Below are 22,729 nucleotides of genomic sequence, written 5' to 3' on the forward strand. Positions count from 1 at the left end.
GGGCGTTTAACGGCAACGGCCTCGGACGCGCGCTCACCTTGTCCTTCTTGAGCTCCTGCGGGATCTTGACGAGCACGAGCTCGTCGGTCTCGTTGGTGACGACGACGCGCAGCTTGTCGAGCGGCAGGCGGTGCTTGAGCTTGTAGGTCTTGCGCGCGGCGGCGTCCAGCACGTAGAGCGCGGCGTCCGACGCGAGCAGCGCGCGCGCGCGGGGCTTGTAGCCGCGCCGGTCGTACTTCACCGCCTCGCACGAGTACTGCGCCACGCGACACTGGTCACTGACTAGCCTTTGCCTTTGCCTTTGCCTTAGCCTTAGCCTTTGCCTAGTCTACCTCATTGTTCACTCTCGAACGATTCAAGTTTCAAATTATTTTTTTGATTATATATTTTGTAGTGATATTTTAGTAAATTGTATATATTTTTCGCCGTAGTAGCGCTCCTCGTTGATTGATAAATTATAAAATTAAAATAAATTAATGTAATTATCAATCAACTTATTTTTAGATCATAAATATGTTTTACAATTTTAGTGTACTACAAAAAATGTTGCGATTATTTAAATTCGGTGAAATAGTTGAGACCGTGAAACGGCAGTGTTGAGGTCTGTGATACACTCACAATTAACTTCTCGCCCGCGGGCCACGACGGGGACGCCATGAAGGTGCCTCGCAACACGCGCTGCTCCTCCGACAGGCGGTCGTCAACGAACCTCTCGCGTATGCTGCTAGGATAGCTGTTCTTTTTTCCTGGAACGTCAGAACATTGTTTTAATTTTCGTAGCAAAACATTTAATTTTTATATATCACTTGATATAAAACAATATAAATTAAATTCTATTATAAAATTATTTATTACATTGTACATGACCCATTCAAGTTTAGCTAATCTTACCTAGACCAATTCAAAAGACTCGGTAGTTACTCTTATTATTAGTGACACGTAATAATCGATTATTCTAAAGATTGAAGAACATCTTTACCCTTGAACATCTTCTCGGCGAGCACCTTGAGCTCGAACTGCTTCTTGTCGGTCGGCGAGAGGGCGAGCCGGTACTTCCGGGCCAGGTGCCGGCGATGCAGGTGCTGCAGCTCGCGGGACGCCTGCTGGCAGGTGGCGGGGCACGCCGGCCACGACATGTCCAGCAACTGGCTCGGCAGACGCGTCGACAGGCGCTTCAGCCAGTGCACCTTGGCTATGCCGAGGAACCGACGGTTTTCCGCGGTCTCCGGTCCGTTACGGGTGATAAAACCTGGTACGATCATATGACACAAAATATATATTTTAGACGATAGTTTAAAAAGGGTGCGAAATTAATTGAACATAACCTATTATTTCAACGGATCCTAAATAATCTATCTGAATAGTTACGCTAGTTCTAATTTGAGATTTATTTTAAATATTTAAGCCGTTTTTCACATTTTTTCATCTTAACTCCAAGTTTACTCGATCAATTAGATAAGGTCGTGAAATACTAAAAGCATGCCACGAGAATATAAAAAGTACCATTAATAGTATTAAAGGCTCAAATGAACAACTAAGCTGTTTTATGAAATTGTCTTTGCTTATGCTACATTTTGTTTACGATTACGAAAGATAATTATTTAGTAGGAATATAAAATACACGTTTCGGACATTATTCGTTTCACACTGCAAACACAGCGGGCACAGCAGCCAAAATATATATTAAAGCCAGAAATGACAAAACTATAATGGTTATTGTAAGTGTACCAATGGACTCACCTTTAATGAAGGCCCTGATGACGTCAGCCGCTTTCCGTCTCCTCTCCTTGAGCCTCTGAGCTAGGAACCTCCTGACCCACTTCTGTATTACGATAGCAGCTGCTCTCATCTTGAGATACTGCTTTCGCTGACTATAACCTCGCCAGCGGCTTTGGATTATAGTGGCTATGTCGTTCTTCTTAATTTGATATGCGTCTTCGGTATCAAATAGAGTTTTTGGGAACCGGATGAAGATCTTTGTGCTAAAATATTGCAATATTATTTATTTTAGAACAGTTTAAGCAAAATGGTTTTTAATCAAAGGTAACGAAATTTATATTTATGTGTAAAAATTAAAATAAATATTATTAGTCGTCTTACCAGCAAAGTTACTACTTGACTCATTACGCAATTTAAATTATGAATCATAAAAATCACTAAATTCGAATTCTAATTCTTCTACAATTGGATAAACTATATTTATCATTTTTGAACGGAAAGTTTTTGCTAGCAAGTCGAGGGCAGAAGATAGAAACTGGCTTAACTTACTTGCCCATTCTGAACTCCTCCTTTTCGTATCTCATCGCTTCGACAAGTTTCTGGACGCCTTCTCTGGCAGGACCGCGGTAGTTAGGCCAAGTCTCTGGGCTCAGGCACTTGTATCTGAAAGGAACGATTGTTTATATATTTTTGTTAATATTCTACAACAGTAGGCGAGTGAACTTATTGACCTTTGTTGACCTTTCTTAACAATGAAACTAAAAAATTGAACAGTTTGAAGTAGTATAGTGGCCATCAAGTTACCGTTCGAGGAACGCTTCGTATGTCCGTCGGTACGCGAAGCCGGCGCGACGCACGCGCAGATTCTCCATCAGCCCGAGGTACTTCACTTGATGCGAAACCAGCTTGTCGTCGAAGTGCACTGGTGACGATGTTTTATAATTTATTCATTACGTTTAAAAAAAAACATTACCTTATTTCTTAAATATGATTTAATACTTTGCTCTTACGGCCGCGTACAAAATAAATAGAACAGGAAAGAACTAAATATAATTACCATACTTAAATACACTCACTACAACTAAATATTTATAATAGGTGGTACACTTGTAGTCTGGCCGCTGATTCAGAAATTAGCGGATTATCCAAATCTAACACAGCTTCCTTTTATTTAATATTACTGGGACAAGTTGTGAAACCAAATACTTACTAGGAGTTTTGAAATCATTGGGTTTGATGCAGCGGATGTAGGACGGCTCTTTGCTGCTCAGGATCTTGATTAGTTCATTCAATGAGTTCTTGAATTGAGTGATGGCTGTCTCTGGGCGTTTCTTGCATGCCAGGTTCAGGTCCTGTGAAAATGTTTATTTTAATGATATTTCTGATCAATTTCAGCCACAGTGACGATTAAATTAAATCAACATTTATTTCCAAGGAGTAATTATTTGATACAGGGATTAAACTTTATAACAATTACATATGTAAAACAAGTTTCGTATTGAAGTATTTTTCATAAATGTGTCACCTTAAAGCAATCTCCGGCGATGTTGTTTCCACTGGACGCCATGACGCTTTGCAAGTCTCGGAACAGCAAGTCGTTGTTCTTTTCTATGAAGGTATTGACGTTGTACGTCACATCGCCTGCGTAGTGGACCAGGCAGAACTCCTTAATAGTAAAGAAGATTTATATGAAAAAACATATTATGTAGTACTATTTTTGGATTCTTTTATTCATAGAAATTTTATTAAGTATTACTTAAATAATCTTCTTTTTAGCGATTTTTAATGTTGGGCATTTTTTTATACTGATTTCGCAATTTTTTTAAATAAATTTAACATATCGAAATAATTATTGATTTTAAATATAGTAAGTACATAGTTTATAAATTTTGTATGTTTCATGTTTGTAAATATTGCCTTAGACAAACCTGTCCAACTTGTCCTTATTTTAAATCATTTTACAAAATACTTACATCACGTCCCATAAGTTTCTGGGTTCGCGAGTCGACCTTCTGATGAGATTTGTAGTGCGCGTGTCCGTCCAGACGTTGAGACAACTTCTCCAAGAAGCTGAGGTCTGTTGCGTCTCCGGGACGGAGACATTCGTCATCCAGGATCGATATTATACCTAAATAATTTATATTTTATGAATAATATATTTTTTTTTAAATTAATATAATCAAAAATGTTGCTAGCATTATTGCCACCATTCCACGCGGTCAAGATTTATACAGTAAATATTTTTAATTAATATTTGTATATATTTAAGCACTTAATGTTATCAATTCTTATGTTAATAAAAAAAATACATATATAACCATCTCCAATATGTTTATTAGGTATTATGTCAATATTTTTTAACTCAATGCAAAATGTATATTAAGGGTAATTTTTTTGTGTTTTTAAATTTTAAGCAATATATAACAGAATATTACAATTACTGACGAGATAAATTACAAAATATCGGAACCAAAATCGGTAAAGAATGATGATGCATTAAATGTTCTTGAAATTCTTTAAGTATTCTAAACGTAACCAGTTTTCATTTTGTGAGAGCATATAAAGTTTTGTGGCCATAATACTTTTATAAGTCTAAAACTAGTATACTATACTCGTGAATTATACCTCTATGTCTTTCTTCAATAAGATCACAAATGATGATGTTATTGAAGTACTCGACCGGTTCCCATTCGATGCCCTCTCGCAGGTACTCCTCCTGTTCTGACTTCAGAGTCAGCTGGATGAAAAGCTGCTGTAGTTTTTCATTGCAGAAGTTGATGCAGAATTGTTCAAAGCTAGGGAGGATTAAGATTAGATAATGTTACCATTATAGTCTATAAATAACAGATATTTTATTGGCATTCAAATTGTTAACTAAAAGACACCCTTTTAATTTTTCTTATACAGTTCGTTAAATACTATAAAGTGATATAACAATTAAATATCTTACCTATTCTTCGGGAAAATCTCGAATCCATAAATATCAAGTATTCCAATAACAGACGCACGCGGATCTTTTTCCTTGGGCGCCAACGCAGAGTTGACTCTGGAGACGAGCCATTTAAAGTGCTTTTCATACAAAGCCTTGGCGAGCGCATCTCGTGCGTATTTCGCCTGTTCTAGGTCAAGGGGTGTGGTGACCACATCTCCACGAGCCTCTATGGTGCGGCTGGTAAGGGCTTCTCGAAGTTTAGTTGTATTTAGTTTCAGAAGCTATGGCGTGAGAAAAACATTCGTTAGTTATTTGTCCCTTAATCTTAAATCTATATAATTTACGTTTTCAGCTTTTATTTATTTATAAGTATCATCTACATTGTTTGATATTTTCTACTAACTAAAAAAAAATTGTAACTTTTTTGAATTATTATCGAAAAGCAGATGCTAGCTTTAAATGAATTACTAAAATATTCAGAAAAAAAATTTATTCCCAAGACCCCAATAAGAATAACGAACGAATTCCTATATGTTCATTTACCTCAGCGACGTTTCCACTATTAGCATCGTGATTAAGTATCTCAGCGTAGCCTTTATCGTTTTGCACAAACTTCACGTTTCCAAGGTGCAACACACTGGCAACTATCTCAAACATCTCAGTTTGCTCATTTTCTGCTATCTCGATAATCTTCATCGCTTCTCTGACAGTTCGGAATTGTTCCGCGTCATTCATCTTCTGACTATTTGGAGTAACCTATGGGTGATACAAAATTTCGTTAAAAATAATATTATTATCATATGGACTATATATATATATATATAAAGTTTTAATAGAATTACCATGTCAGTTGTGTATTTGTAAACTTCTGGCCTTCCCTGTAGTCTCAAGTGTTTCAACAGTTCCTGATCACCACCAGAGAGTAACTGGTAGAAGATATGGAAGTTCCTTTCACCGGACATCTGGCTTACTACTCTCGACTTCTCCAGCAAGTAGTTTAAGATGTGTCCGCCTTCGGGAGCTCCTTCGTAGTTGAACTGAATGTCCATGTACTTGCCGAATCGACTGGAGTTGTCATTTCTGTGTGTCTTGGCATTACCGAAGGCTTCCAATAAGGGGTTACTTTGTAGCAGCTTATCTTTGACATTTTCCACGTGGCGCAAGTGGTTGGTACGTGCTGCGATATATTCAAGAACCTTTTTGGATGCTTCAGTCTTACCAGATCCAGACTCACCTGTTACGAAGAAGTTTATTTTTATTAGAGAAAAACAATTATTTAAGTCTGTGGTAGGATTGGAGGGTTTTGGGGTAAGTTACAAAAACGACATCATAAATGAAAACATAAGACACATGATTTGTACCGTAACTATTTTTAATATTGACTTGTATTTTTTTATTTTATAGGTAGGCAGGTGGCAAAGCAAATCATAGTAAGTTACCCACTCAGACGGGTTTGAATTTAATTTAATTCGTATATACTTATATAAATCTAAAATGTATATAAACACTAAGTAAATGAATTTCCATACATTAGTAACGTGCTATTTACCTGAGATCAAGATGCATTGTTCTCTATGTTCATATATCAAAGATCTGTACGCGTTATCGGCGATAGCGAATCTGTAACAAAAAAAATATTATTAATTTCCAAATTATTAATTTTAAAAACATTATTATTTGGTTTTTTATTCAGGAGTTCTATTAAATTATTTTTATGGAAAATTGCAAAATCGATTTGCGTTGTGAATTCGTGAGGAATATGATTTAAAATAGATTCTGCCATATGGGAATCAATTATCGTATAAACTTTCAAGTGTAGTATAAATTTGATTAACAGTTTATGTCGTCACATTTAAGACACTTAACAGAAAAAAAACTGTGATAAAGGTCCAACTTCGGAGGATCCACACACGGAGGTTCAACGAGAAATTCTTTGAATAATGGTTGCAAAATAATAGTCTATAATGTATAGGACATTATAGACTATTATTTTGCAATTATTAATAAAATTTGACTTTACAAGCTTCTTGTATTGTGATTTAATTTTTAGTCATATCAATTAGTTTCATTTCTTTATTCTTTCTTAGTTTATAAAGGCACATTCGAAACAAATAAGTATCTGATACTTAAACATTATCGCAAATATTTATGACATCCAATATATCGTTAATTTTCGCATAATGTAGTCATTTTATCGACGATATTGACCAGTCTATCGCTCTTAAGTGCTGATAAGGAGATACCGGTGTGTATGAAACAATTCGAATCGCTATGAAGTAATAGCTAAAATTATTATTTTAGAAAGGTATATAGGTAGATATGACTGAATTTAAATGATGTGTCACACATTCTAAATACTTGAATTTTACCGACATGAAAGCTTTCATTTTTAATCAGAGATTCAGTATTTTAAACGATTTTAATTTCACTATCCAAAGAAATTTTCGCTATAAGAAACGGCCATACGCTGCTTTAGAAACAACCTACAGTGAAACTGGCGAAATCACCATCAAACCGTACAACAATACTGAGTATTGCGGTTTGACGATAGAATATGTGATGAATGGTACCTACCCAAAAGTCTGGCACAATTTTTTACAACCAAGTAAATTTTCATCACCATTCCATTCGGTCATAAATTGTACGGTAGCTATATTAATTTCGATCTGTATTAGTAGATATATTCAGTGAAGTTACCATCGTTAGTTAAGTGTCGGTTTTTCATCCATCGAACTATGGAAGAAAATATGTCTGCGTTTACATTCACCTACTTCATAATATCTCCTGCATTCCATTTTCATGTCAGTGAAACCATATGAGGTATTTTAATGTTATTATTATTATAACTATTTTTTGTACATCAGAATGATTTATATTAAGGCCTTCAATATTACTTCTGTCATGTATCACTTTTTGGAAAATCACAATCATGTTTTGCGATGAGTTTTGAGTTCGATCTTACAGAAGAGATAACTTTACATTTACAATATAATGACATGTATTTAAGGTAATAATTTTACTTTTAATATGTAATCTATGTGTGTGATTTCACGTGCCTTTATAATTCACCTCGTGCTAGGCGGTGATGACATCGCGTGAAACGCACAAGTGTCGTATGATATTCAGCAAAGTGTTATGTAGTCTATCCGTATATTTGTAGAGCTTGACCACGGGTAGATAGAGTTTAGTGTTTATAATTCATTTCGAGCTTCCGAGCACCTCAGGGTGAAGGAAAACATCGTGAGGAAACCTGCATGTGTCTCATTTCAACCAAATTCTGCCACATGTGAGTCTACCAACCCACATTGGACCAGCGTGGTGGAATATGCTACTAGCCTTCTCCTCAAAAGGAGAGTAGGCCTTAGCCTATCAATGGGAAATTTACAGGCTGTACATGTTGACCACGAGTAGGATATTTACGATGCCTCACATATCAATGAGATGTGTGTATGTTGCGTCACCCATCACTATTATAACTTCGAATAACATAGTAAATTATGTATAAGAAAATACAGAATAGTACAAATCAAAATATATGATTTATATAAATATGTTTTCTTTAATATGCAAAATATTAGTCGTGGCCAATTTATGTCACTGCAAGGAAGCTAAAGCGCCAAAGTAGTGCTACTGGGAAAGAAGGTTTAACCTGTTTACTTTAAACCTCATTTATCATATTTATCCTTTATTTATTTTATTATAGAATGAATGTACCCTAACAATTAAATATATACTTTTGTTATCTACACTTTAATGGAAAATATGTTTCAAGTACATAGATTACAATGAATATACGTGATACAAGTATTATTGATACGATATCGAATATTATTGCCGTTGTATAAATATGCCTTCCATAGCTTTTATTTGGTAAATAAACCTACTATTCAACAATAAACTAGTTCCTAAATATTATTGAAGTTTGCCGAGTTTGGTGGAAATATATAACATGGCAGAATTGCATCGGACATGCGTTTTCTAGCGATGTTTTCCTTTACCGAGCATGATGTTACAAATACAAATAAAGCTCATGAAAGGTTATGCTTGTCCGTGTTTAAATTCAAAGGTCAAATTTAACTTTTCTAATCAATGGGTCATTTCAAGTAATAGACAATATCATAACAGACTATCACTTCTAGTGAAGTTTGCATAATACCTACTATGTATTATATGAATACTGTTTATTTTATCTGTACTTTGTTTGACAGTTTATTTATTTTTTAATTTAGCGGCAAACGTGCAAATGTGCCTTAAATACGTTTACTCAATCTTTCTTCATTAATAAATGAGTGGTATTAGATTTGGGAACGTAGTCTTATCTGTGCATGTGATAAGCAAGATTAAAAAAATATATGTTCGAAAATTAAAATGATGTCAGAATATTCATATTATATCTGCATTTTTTTTTACGGACAAGTACGGTAGGTAGGATAAAGAACCACCTGACCATAAGACCACAAGAGCCACATGACATTGTATGGTTTTTATGGTAAAATGTGATAATAAGTTGTTTTAAAGAGTCCATTATGGTCAAGTCTCTTGTTAATTAACTTTCTTGTTCTTCCATTTAATATGCTGAACGATACAATGTCTTAGTTGGTAATTTTAACTGACTGTCAAAGCCTCCTAACTATGTGAAAGTCGCTAGTTCGATCCGGTGTCCTATTGTCGTACCTTAACATCGAATGTTTCACGCTAAGCTTACCGTGGGAAAATTCCAGAAGTATTTCAAAATTAGCTAAGTAAAGGTAAAAGGTAAAAATGAACTAATCTCTCTGCTCTTAATTTTTCTACCTTTCTAAATTAAAGAGCGCCTGAGCGACTTAGTATACTTAATAAATTAAATAGATACTTACACGTGCGGTGGAGCTTCAAAGAAGGCTTTCTTGTAATATAATTTTTGTTTTTCTTCAGTGTAGATCGGCAGATTCTTGTATGGATTCACGGAAATCAGCACATTTCCGATGTACGTCTAAAATAAAATAAACATATAATTTATATTAATGTACTAATAACAATATGAAATTGCTTTTATTCATATATAATACTAGTTGTCGCTCACAGCTTCGCTCGCGTTTTTGGGTTTGGTCGTCAGAGGTTAGACTCAAAAAATAGCCTAAAAGTGGCCTATTTTGGAGATCAAGCCTTTGATACAAATTTTCATCAAATTTGATTCAGTGGTTTTGCCGTGAAAGAACAACAGATAGATGGACATACAGATTATCGCATTTATAGTATTAGTAAAGACGTATAAAGTTTTAACACTATTAAATTGTGATTTAATTACCTTGTTGATAAAATGTATTTGCAGTAAATCAATACGATAGTTGCAGCTTAGTAGGGAGTCTTATATAAAAAGAAAAAAAGAGAAGAAGAACAAGAAGACTTTGGCACATCGTGACGATGACGTAGCGACCACAGAGGAAGAATAAAGGAAGATGATGGGAAATATCTTCATTAACTTACGTAAATAATGTTCTCATGGAATCGTTTCTTCAAGTTGTCTATGAAGGCTGCCTCGGATCGAAAGTCTTCGAGCAGCACAAAGTCCTGCACGCCCACTCGCTCCCGATGCTGTAGGGCGTGCTCCATCACGCCTTGCACGGACACCGGACGCAGGTATCTACAAACAGAAATAATAATGATAAAAATCTAACTTAATAATTATACGGATCATCGTGGTCAAGAAGTGTGTACACCGGTTTTCATGCGTACGCTACTCCGAGGTCCCGGATTCGATTCCCGGCTAAGTCGATTTAGAAAAAGTTCATTAGTTTTCTATGTTGGCTTGGGTCTGGGTGTTTGTGGTACCGTCGTTACTTCTGATTTTCCATAAAACAAATGCTTTAGGTATTTCCATTGGGATCAGAGTAATGTATGTGATGTTGTCCAATATTAATTTATTTACGTTACGAATATATCAAATTAGTATTTGTATTAAATGTCTAAATATTTTTGTCTATTTTATAAATGCGAAAGTAGCTCTGAGTTGTTTGTCTGTGTGTGCATGTAATATTAATGTGTACAGTGTAATTAGTAGTTAAATAAGACAATAAGTTAACGATAACAAAGCATCTTAATGTTAAACAAAAATGTGTGACAAATGATAGTTTTACATAATACGTTTCAGAGACTATTCAGATGACAACAAAATGATTTGTCAAATGAATTATTCATATAACTAGATGTCTGTGTTAAGATGAATCATAATATTGTCCAAAATAAATTGAAATATTTGTCATTTTTTTTTATCAAATCCGTTGGTTGATTTCATCGTATCGTGTCTTATGATAATCTAGTTGTCGCTCGCGTTTTAGAGGTTGGTTTACGTTAAAAGTTATAAAGAAATAGTCTAACTTGCTTCATGCCAAATTTTATCATTTTGGTTTCAGTGGTTTTGGCCGTGAATGGGATACAAACAGACAGACAGACAGATCTACTTTTGCATCTGTAATATTAGCATAGATTACTTTGTGATTTTATATAAAAAACTGTATACATTCTTCGAAAGAGATTTGTTCGGGTTATTTTTATGCAATGACAAAATAAGTCGGAATACTGGAAAATAATCCTTGTAACTTAATTGTTTCGAAGATTACTCTCATAATCCGGAATTAGCTTGACACTTAAAACATTGACAAACTTCGTCTGACCTACAAACTTGACGCCGACAGTATTTTAAAAATAATATAGACATTCATATATCGCAGACTTTCGGAGTCTATTTAATAGCTCTAATTATTTATTAAATAGTTTATTTTACTAACTGAAATACGTTTATTCTTTATAATGAAACTTTGATTCCGTCAAAGATGATTTCGCTAAGGGTGGATTAAAGTATAACAGATTTTATTAGATACGGGAGCATCACAGTGTCAGTGTTTCTTAGGGCCATTTTCAAGTTGTAATGTTTTATCGTTTTGCTTGGAGCAGATACATCTTAAGATTACAACTATGATGATTAGAAAATATCCTATTAAAACAACAATTAACAATTTGCCCTTGGTGGTAGGTGTTCGTACAAGCCCGTCTGTGTAGGTACCATCCACTGTTACAAATTGTACCGCTAAACAGCAGTATTTCGGGTTCAAACCCAGGCAGGCACCACTGTAATTTCATGTGCTTAATTTGTGTTTATAATTCATCTCGTGCTCGGCGGTGAAGGAAAACATCGTGAGGAAACCTGCATGTGTCTAATTTCAACGAAATTATGCCACATGTGTATTCCGCCAACCCGCATTGGAGCAGCGTGGTGGAATATGCTCCAAACCTTCTCCTCAAAGGAGAGGAGGCCTTTATCCCAGCAGTGGGAAATTTACCTACCTCTAATGCCTCTTTTTTTTTGGGGAGGATTCAAGTCAGAATTTCATTGAAATTTTACACATACAAGTTTTCCCTGATGTTTTCCTTCATAGGCTGCTAATGCTAATGCTATACAGGTATTATTATGTTCCGGTTTAGTAGAGTAGAGTTTAGTCCGGTAGAGTGTAACTACACACAGGTATTATCATAGTTATTAAAGTCGGTGGCGCATTGGTGTTATGAGGACTATGTTAATGGGCAGTGGTGACTACTTACCGTCAGTTGGCGCATTTATTCCAATTAATTAATGTTTACATTGTACACCGGAAATAGGTAGATTTCAACTGCCTTAACAACAATTACATAAAAAAAAATACTTTAAAAAAGGAATAAATTGGAATGAATACTTTTTTTTTAATAAATATTTTTCCGATCGAGAAATAGGAAACACTTTTTTCTCTATCGAACGTATTAATAAAGTGTCATCGATTTTTTAATGGATGTTGATAATAATTGCTTCAAACTCGGAGTGTGTTAAAAATGACCTTTTATCGGAATGTCTTCAAGACAGCGGAAGGCGTGTTATTGTTGATACGGACACGTCATTCTCGTTTCTACCGTACCGAGATAACTTTACACATAGAATATTTAAACATGATTAATTTTATTTATTTCTTTATATGCCAGCACTGGTGGTTTACTTAGTAACCAACCACCCGCTGACGGTATATTCTATCACCAAAAACCAATACATAGTATAGTTGTGTTCCGGTTTGATGAGTGAGTATCGAATGTAACTACATGCACAAGATTACATTTTAGTTTCCAAGGTTGGTGGTGCATTGGTGATGTAAGGAATGTGCAATGGTAACCACTCACTCAGGTGGCCCATTTGAGTGTCCGCCTATGTTAGAACATTTCAAAATTATGATTTAATAAATATTTTGTATAAGTTGTTTTTTTTTAATAAGTTCTTTTCGTTATGGAAAGGTAAATTAATCTCTTTCGCTCCTTCCTTTTGAGGTGAAGCTAACAACCAACAACAGCCAACTAGATGATGCAGGGCGGATTAGTGGATATACGTTTAATGTTAGTTGCCAATAAACGTAAAACTTGTATCAGAATATGCAGCGCTTTTTGAATGAGATTTTATGTATATATTATTATAGATCTATTTATTCACGAAGGCACGCCACCTCAACGTTAAATTATCGACATGCATGAGGGACGTTCGAGTTTAAAATAAATGTTAGTGTGCGTGAGACTACTAAGAGGAAAGATGGTAAAAAAAATTAAATTAAATTAGTTATCTAAATTTTTTTAAATTAATTTATTTAACTTGCAGAGGCTTAAAAATAAGTAGCAGCGTTTCGGAGTTACAGCCTTTTTATATTTAGTGAATAACATGTTTTTGTGTCTTTTAATTAGATATACTTGCCGTAAAATAAGTATGCAATGCATGTTGACTTTCGGGCAGAATATATTATATACTATTATTGTATTTGGCTAACATGACTTTGTACTTTAAATGTTGAAAAACATTTGCCGGTTCTTCACGGAAGAATCGACATTCCGAACCGGTGGTAGATTCACTTAATTTAGTTTGTAAAATGCCGATTCAAAAGTGCTTGAAAAAAGTATATTTTGATTTTATAAAGCTGTCCTTCAATTTGTTACTTCTGTAAACCAAGTAAAGCCAAGTAAAATTTGCATACCGATAAATAATCTAATATTTTTCGTGTAAGTGGAGATAGTGAATATCTAAATACAATTATGTGGACGCAAAAAGTATAAAAACATCACGTAATAGATAAGTAATCACTTTGTAATGACTGTATAAAATTAATTTATAGTATTAGCCGAAATTATTTTTGACCCCTATCAATTAATATTTATATTACAATAGCTGCCGTCTCGACTTGGTGTGGATGGTATTTTATTTTTCTTCAAAAATAATTAAAATAATAATAGAAATTCGAGCAAACTGCCCAATAAAACGTTTAATAAAAAAAAAATATTGCTCTAGCGGTTTCGAATATTTCGAATTCGTATTAGTCCAGTGTCATAAACAAACGTACAGAATAATTATATACATAAAGATATATAATTGTTACCGTACTTACCGTTCACGTTGTTTCAAAATCCTAAACAACAATCCACAATCACATTCTTTTGGCTCACCGAAGCCCATTTTTAAAACACGCTATATACCAAACAAGGTTAAAAAAAATCTATAAAATAAATAAATATTTTTGTATTTATTTAGACATGAGGTCTAAATGAGACCAAGTAAGAGACTGCGAGGCGAGAGATAATTTCGAAATAATCGCTATAAATACTAATGGGCCTGGGAATCGTAAACATTGTTGATGTTACGGATGCCCATATCATACCTATCCAGGATAAGATAATATTTCGCATGAACGCTTTAATTCAAAATTGTGGTTAATTTGTATATCATTTATATTTATATGTCATTGCCATGTTATTGTCATCATTGAATTAAAAAAAATTGACGTAAACAATCTGAAAGAGAGATAAGCTCGTCATGCTTCGAAGATGTGGTAGATAAAGTCAGATGTCTCAGAATGTTTTTTATAATACTTAATACTTTAGAAGGTCTTTAGCTATCCAGGTACCACAAAGTATACATTTGTGTTGATACAAACCTATTGGTCTACAATATGTGCTGCGCAAGTTGGCTAATCTGCCTTGAGAATGGGCGCCGCGCAACATCAACCATCACAATCTATGTATTCCAACCATAACAAGAAAAAAGCCAAATAAACAACATTTGATAGCTGATTGATGTGATATCATTGGTCGAGAACTTGATTAATCTATGATATTCACTATGGATTTGCGTTAAAAAATGGCGTTTTGAATGTCGACGTAACTGTTATCGGAATTTCGGAAGTAAAATTAAAGTCAAAATAAGTAGTTACGAGTAATAGTGTTGTATAATAAATAAAGATATATTAATCATAAACTCTTACTAGTGCACAATATAGCTGAGTTATTAGCGAATCGCATGAAATACGTAAATCTAAGGTTTGTTTATTTTTTATCCTACTTCCATTGGCTATAGGACGATATAGTTTATTCGTTTTATAACATCGTATCAATATACGTCTCGCATATGTTAGCGCCTTTTAATTATAAAAACCTATAAGAGATATTTATGTTTACAATTCTATAATATATATGTATAAGTGAGGAGTAATTGCATCTGTGCACATTGAGACAATTAATATCTAATTTAACTTAAGTTGTTAATTTTTAACTGATTTAAACGTAGGTCAAATTACCAAGTTCGAATTCCCAGCACTGCAATGCGATTTTGCAACTACAGGCTACTACAAAGACATTACGTCCCTTGTGGACGTAATATCTTTAAGTTCCCAAGGTTGGTGGCGCATTGGTGATGTAAGGAATGGTTAATATTTCTTATAACGCCATTGTCTATGGGCGGTGCTGACCACTTACCATCAGGTGACCCACTTGCTCGTCCGCCTACCGATATCATAAAAAAATAATTATTATAGTTAATGAAAAATATTGTATTTAGATTCAATTCACATTTCAAGTTTGTGTTCTGCGATGAGTTTCAAGTTTTTGCTTATAAAATGGATCTTATTAAGAAATTTTTAAAACTTATTATTGATTTGGCTAGACTAGATTTTGTCACGTACAAATTATTATAAAGCTAATAGTAGGATTAATTAAATAAAGTTTATTTGTTATTTTCAACTTAAGACACTATAATTAATTCTACAAATATCCTATTAATTGCAAAACATCGTTGTTATTTGTCAGTGAAACACAAATAACGCGATAAAATAAGTTCATTACAATAAACAATAATTTGTAACAAAGTGACGTAGATCATAAGACCACGGACTTAAAAACGCGGCTTAGCGAGACACGGTGTCATAATAGTCCCTTACGTCATTTTACACTTTTATTCTTATATATGTTACTGTAAAAACTCAAACTACGGTAAAACATAAGATTTTCCAGTTTCCATGTCCATAAAACGTTGTGATTCGGACTTTTACCATCATTCACTTGGTAAATCTTAGGATTTAGATGTTAGGTTAGTTTAGGTTAGCCGAGATGGCCCAGTGGTTAGAACGCGTGCATCTTAACCGATGATTTCGGGTTCAAACCCAGGCAGGCACCACTGAAATTTCAAGTGCTTAATTTGTGTTTATAATTCATCTCGTGCTCGGCGGTGAAGGAAAACATCGTGAGGAAACCTGCATGTGTCTAATTTCAACGAAATTCAGCAACATGTGTATTCCGCCAACCCGCATTGGAGCAGCGTGGTGGAATATGCTCCAAACCTTCTCCTCAAAGGGAGAGGAGGCCTTTATCCCAGCAGTGGGACATTTACGGGCTGCTTATGTTAGTTTAGGTTGGAATGGTAAAAGTTCGAAAAAGTCGTCCCTTTATAATAAATAGTTACATTTACCAACTCATGTCGGTAAATCTTAGGCTTTACGGGAAAATCTTAAGATTTACCTTAGTTCGAGCTTTTACAGTAACATACATATATATAACGAGTAGGCTTTGCTCGCGTTTTAAAGGTTGGTCGTCAGGGGTCAGTCAGTTCATTAAAAAGAACTACCAAACTTCATCAAATGGAGTTCAGTGGTTTGGCCGTGAAAGAGCACCAGACAGACAGAGTTACTTCCGCATTTATAATATTATAATAGAATAAAATCTTTTGTTTATAACACTCACCTAAATGTTACTGTATGTTTGTAATGGAATCCTACACCTCATTTACCACAAACTTTCGAGAAAATTCTGTTAACAAGTGTGTCAGTCTGAATGACTAAATATGCGTCTATGTCGATACACGAATTAATTTTGGAAATATAATGTTCAGAAATATCACATTAAACAATTATTTAGTTTAAAGTAATGCGTTTAAGTAATTAGATGATCTAATTACTAAAAAAATAAATAAATAATTTAAGTAATGTGATGTTAATTACGCTAATCCTTAATAACTTGCCAGGGCGAAACCAAAAAAAAAGTTGTTTATGATAATAAAAAACAGATTAAGTAATACATCACAAATAGTATCCGTCTTTGTCACTCATGAGAGATTAGGATATGTTAAACAAAGACTGCATATGCCAAATACTTCGATTTACTATCGACAAAATTTACAACCTAACTAAAGTGACTCTGTGTCCGTACACAAGAGTGTTTTTTTTATTTTATATGATATGCGTACGGGCAATTTGGCCACCTGATAGTAAGTGGTCACCACCGCCTCTAAACATTGGCGCTGTAAGATATATTAACCATTCCTTACACCGCCAATGCGCCATCAACCACCTGAGATGTTATGTCCCTTGTGTCTGTTGTTGCTGCTGGAATACTACAATACAAAGTATTGCTGTGGAGCGGTATAATATCTGATGAGTGGTTGCACAAAACCTTACCACCAAGTAAAGAAAGACGTTACTTAATAGTTCCCAAAGTTGCGGTGACGATGTCAATCTCTATAATCGGTGGTGGTACTATTAGTGGCCCATGTGTAAGTCTACCCACAAATTCGTGAAAAAATATTGCTACATCAAGCCGGGTTCAGCTGGGAATGTAACATGGGGTAGAGTAGAAGTTCTAATTTCGCTGATTCCAAGTTTAGGGATAATGGGAAGCGCACTATACACGAACGAATAAGGTACGGTAGCAAACTCCTTTGATTATTTATTAAAGAATTACAAAATTTTAAACGAATAATTTCAAATACATTTGTCGTATGTTAAAACGATGTAATTACACAATACAAATTAGTAATATCGATATTTCTAGAATTTACTTGCACGTTTATTTCAATAATTCATGTAATTGTTACAAAACTGTTAGTATTGAAAAAGACATGACGCTTTTTGCTTCACACGTTATATACGCAAAATCTAATAAATTAAGAGCCAATATCCCACCCTCAGGTCCCAGCGCTGGACAATACCTCCGATCAAGTAAGCTTTTTTAACCCTGCTGCATTTCAGGTTAGTTAATATTAATTTGGCAGAATTACTGTTTTTATACTTTTCAGTGTGTTTTATTTTATAATATGCCCTGAGTACCTCGATACAGGGCTTCTTTTAATATATATATATTTTAGTTATATTTATTGTGTATGTATATACTTCCCAAGCTCCCGATATTTTATTAATCAAACATTCTAATGTTGTATTAGGGTCGTCCAAAAATAACAACTCTTCAAGGTTTTCATTTAGTAATCTCTGGAGTACCGCTCCAAAGTCCGTAGATATTTGTTGTTATTTTTTTATCTAACTTTTCTTTTGATTTAGAATCAGTAGAAAATTATCAGTACGTAGATGTGTTTAAAATCACAATATAAGCAATAAGTTGATTAGGTTTGAGGATGAAATACCTATTATTGCCAAAACAATTTACATTGCAATAAGTAAAAATATACCTAACAAAATACAGTCACTTCAGTGCTTTGTGTAAGTCCGTCTGGGTGGGTACCACCCACTCATCATATATTCTACTGTCAAACAGCAAGGATGAGTGAGCCCGTGTACCTACAGACAAAAGGGACATGACATCTCAGTTCTAGAGGTTATCTTGGTTATGTAAAAAATATCTATGGGCAGTGGTGAGCTATAGGGTATTCGATTATGTTTATAAAAGTACTTCAAAATGTTAATTTTCCTAATAAAAAGGCGCAAAAAAATATATTTCGACAAAATAAACACGTTTTCTTGCCATAAAATTAAATTAAATTTTAAATATTTTATATTTCCGCAAAAACATGGTCAGTCATTTTGGTGACCTCACATTGATAAAACAATAATTGGGTATGTACGACTGGCACTCGTTCAACGTTAACAGTTATAAATATTTGGTGTTTTTGGGAAAATAATGAATTACAATCGCTATCGTTGGTGTTTAATGTACAAATACTTGCATTAAAACTACAGAAAAGTTGTTTATCAAAGTGCCAGATGATATTTAATGTCAGTTTCTGCCTATCTGACGCTACACCATGGAGGGTCATGTTTTAGGTCACGTGATATACAGACTATAAATTACGACTTTAAATTTTAATATAATAAAATAATAATGCTCTTTTATGACTCAAAATCAAAATATTTAAGTATATTTCTTATTTCTATCATAATTTATTTTTCAATGTAGGGTACATTACCATCAGGTGGACCAGATGGCCATCCGCCCACCGATGCAATAAAAAAAAATAGTTATTTAGCCAAGTAGAAATAGTTTTAACGACTCAACCGATTATTTGCATATACGTTATTAGACTTATTAGGAGTACTTACATAAAAGGACAAAAGGTACCTAACATCTGTTCCTCACATGCGTGTGAAGCTGCGAGCGGAAACTAGTTGAATATATAATTTTGTCTATTATTACGTTCAAAAGGTTGCTCCGCAAATGTTGAAGTCATACAATTATGACATAGATTAAAATGAAACCCGGTTTTAAAAAGGTTCTAGTTGATTTCAAAATTTTTGTACAAAAAATATATTGTAATTTTTGACAGATTCGAATTTCGGTTTGAAATAATAGGTATAAGTTTTTTTTAATTTATTACGGAATACTAAAAACAATTACATCGGATGGTATATGATGATTATTCCAAAAAGTATATTAGCCGCGTGATATTTCGAGAATGTCAACTTACTGGCATTAGCGTAAATATCATGGCATTACACGTCTTTCATATTCAGTTGACATATTTTTAAGGCACCAATAATTTCCTAGCAAATTGTTTCCAGCGAAAAATGTCGCGACCATAAACCTAAGCTCATTTTGTGCTCTAAATTTAAATCAGATTTTATTTTATTTTAGTTGTGATTGATATAGTTTTTATGTTTTTTTAAGCAAATCATGAATACGGATGTTGAGAAAAAAACTGTATGTCATTGAAAAGTAATAACATCATAATTCATTACAAATATTTTGCATGAATAATTTTATTAATCCAATTAATAAGTTCTTAAATAAGATTTAAATAAAAACGAACACGTTTTTTCAAAGATTTACAATGTTGCTAATATTATTTATGAGGTTCTTAATATTTATTTGAATAATCGAAATACATAGAACAAATATCACAAGTCTAAGCATAAGATATTTAGTCTATGACAGCGATCTACGGCTTCTCCTCAATACGGATTATTGGTCTGAGTAAGCAGGTCAGTATATTTTTTTTAAAACAATATTTGTTTCTTATATCACTCAAACAAATAAACTGGACGGATTTTGTGAGCAATTTTGATTTTTTATTAAATGCTTTTATCATTATTACTGTGTCATCGTAGTTTATTATTTTAAATAAATAAAAAAAAAAACTTTTGATAACTTAACCAGATATTGATTATGCAATTATATATATAAAAAAATAAACAGCCGAGCTGGCTCGGTTGTTAGTTAGGATTTTATCCGATTGCAGGTTTCCGTCCGAGGAAGCACAGAGTTTTTTAATTCATCGATCGAAGCCAAATTCTATGACAAGCATGTGCGTTCAACCTATATTAGAGCAGTGTCGTAAAATAAGCTACAAATCTTCTCTTCAAGTGAAATGGAGGATTTTACCCAGCAAAATCCTCCTACCGGCATATACCTTATACCGTCAGTGAAAAGGAAGAAAAGCTTAAGCGCCAAAATGCTCTTGTTGGGAAATGACATTTAAAGTTTTTACTTGAAATGTAATTTCGCCACGTCAACATTATGGTTCTTCAACATTCAACTTCATTTCATCCATTCCGTTGACAATACATCTTTTTTCATAATCATTTTGGATCGCATTCGTAAAATATGATAAAATTACACGAAATAATAAATTTAAACAGTGATAAAAAATCTTATGAATTCTTTCAGTATGAGTAATTAATAATCACTTAATCATATAGAAACGTGTTGCCAGATTATAATAAGATAGTATCTGATGACATAAATAAGTATTACTTATAATTTATTATATAATTTTATAAATCGAATGCGATAAAAACTTTTGAATTAATTATAATTTCGATGGGATATTTCGCTTTGTAATTTATTTATACATGTGTGATATGGCAATACAAATATTGAGGAAAACCTTACTACCATTTACACGTAAGGCAAATATATAAGGTTCACCCCCTTTTCAATTAAAGTTCCAAGGAACATAAAATCTTATTTACCTAATTTTATGGAAGGTTACAGTGCTAATGTGTATCATGTTAGATGATTAATTTGCTCGACTGCTTTATTATTATTATTAAGCAAAAATAACGTTATTCATTAAACTGCTCTGGCATTTAATATATTACTCAAATAAAAAAAAATCTATATTGTATTTATTTTAAATGCATTCTTTAGTAACTTCATGTTTAATCGAATAGCTTGAGCATGAATTACCTACTTAAAAAGGTTTTTTATTTTTTAATCAATATAATGTGTCATTGATGTATTTTCACACAAATCCTCTGACACAATTTATGATAGATAAGGTTTGTACTTAGTAGTAGTGATGCATTTGCGTATAATGATTAATTTCTCCCGAACTAACTGGTCATTTCCTCATTGATAGGGGAGCGCAATGCGCCGGATTTAGGCCACTAGGTCATGCTGCACAGGGCTGCAATATTAAATTTTGCACATGAATTTACCCAGATTTGAACGAATGACTAATTATAGGTTAAATCGTATTTAACCTCTTCTAATGAGAAATACTTAAAACCACATCACTTGAGGAATTTGTAACTTATAAACTATTAAGGCTTGCTACAGACTGACGATTTGAGATGACAGGAATGTAGGTTAATTGTTTCATTAAGAATTAATTTAAAAAAAAAACTTAAAACTAGTAAGTTACCTAAAATACTAATAAAATAAAGCTGATGGGCTTTATTTTATTTGGTCGCGTCAAAATCTGAATCGACGAAACAGATTTAAAAAACTAATTTTGTAAAAAACTTGCTTCACCAAATGCAGGCGGGACAGGAAAGCTTAAAGCGAGTGAAACCATGCGGAGCACTAGTCACTGAGTTAATACTAGGTGACCCACAGTTTAGAGCGTTTGCATCTTAACCGATTTGGGTTCAAACTCAAGCAAGCACAACTTATTGTTTATATGCTTAATTTGTGTTTAAAACTTATTTCGTGCTCGGCGGTGACGGATTACACCGTGAAGCAACCTGCATGTGTCTTATTTCACTGAAATTCTTTCACCGAGCCACATAAGATTAGAGTTGGTGAATCAGCTGCAAATCTTCTTCTCAAAGGAAAAGAGGCCTTGTGCATTGTGCAAGAGTGCATTGTTTTCTTACGACATGAATAAATTTGTAAAAAAAAATGACAACCCTACGCGCTGCACCGGATCAGGATACTAGGTCATTGCTGAGGATGTTTGTGCATTCATATGACGTCAGATTCCTAGATGGAAGAGTGATTCATAATATATGAGCTGCACCGTAGTTATGGCCATACAAAGACTAATTTATACTCCATTCATTCCTTATGTATATAAGTAAGCTGGCAATAAGTAAAATTTACAATTACAGACAGTATTATATTCATACAATAACATCCGCTAACATGCTTTGGAATGGTCCAAACCACCTGCACGGATTAGGCTCTGGATCGTTTCACTTGAATGTGATATTATTTTCAAAATATTATTTTTACGAATATAAGGAATAAAATTAGATTAATTTGATTGATTTTGAGTTTTTTATGTGTTTGATTACCGTCGCGTGGCCTGGGATCGTTTGCTGT

General features: G+C 33.8%; 1 protein-coding gene across 3 annotated transcripts in view; it reads right to left on the minus strand.

The window, feature by feature from the left end:
- The window catches only part of LOC125068066 (unconventional myosin IC), a 51,627-nt gene that overhangs the window by 1,543 nt on the left and 27,355 nt on the right, over nt 1-22,729 (minus strand). For all 3 annotated transcript variants that reach the window (XM_047677055.1, XM_047677054.1, XM_047677057.1), the window contains 16 exons: nt 10,118-10,274; nt 9,508-9,623; nt 6,201-6,271; nt 5,494-5,885; nt 5,195-5,407; nt 4,670-4,932; nt 4,345-4,514; nt 3,693-3,847; nt 3,245-3,385; nt 2,930-3,071; nt 2,524-2,641; nt 2,269-2,382; nt 1,741-1,982; nt 980-1,249; nt 619-746; nt 38-256 (listed from right to left, as the gene is read on the minus strand). In XM_047677055.1, coding sequence (XP_047533011.1) covers nt 38-256; nt 619-746; nt 980-1,249; nt 1,741-1,982; nt 2,269-2,382; nt 2,524-2,641; nt 2,930-3,071; nt 3,245-3,385; nt 3,693-3,847; nt 4,345-4,514; nt 4,670-4,932; nt 5,195-5,407; nt 5,494-5,885; nt 6,201-6,271; nt 9,508-9,623; nt 10,118-10,274 — 2,911 coding nt within the window. The remainder of the gene's footprint in view (nt 1-37; nt 257-618; nt 747-979; nt 1,250-1,740; nt 1,983-2,268; nt 2,383-2,523; nt 2,642-2,929; nt 3,072-3,244; nt 3,386-3,692; nt 3,848-4,344; nt 4,515-4,669; nt 4,933-5,194; nt 5,408-5,493; nt 5,886-6,200; nt 6,272-9,507; nt 9,624-10,117; nt 10,275-22,729) is intronic.

This window comes from Vanessa atalanta, chromosome 13 (genome assembly GCF_905147765.1).
Source record: "Vanessa atalanta chromosome 13, ilVanAtal1.2, whole genome shotgun sequence".
Lineage (NCBI taxonomy): Eukaryota > Metazoa > Arthropoda > Insecta > Lepidoptera > Nymphalidae > Vanessa > Vanessa atalanta.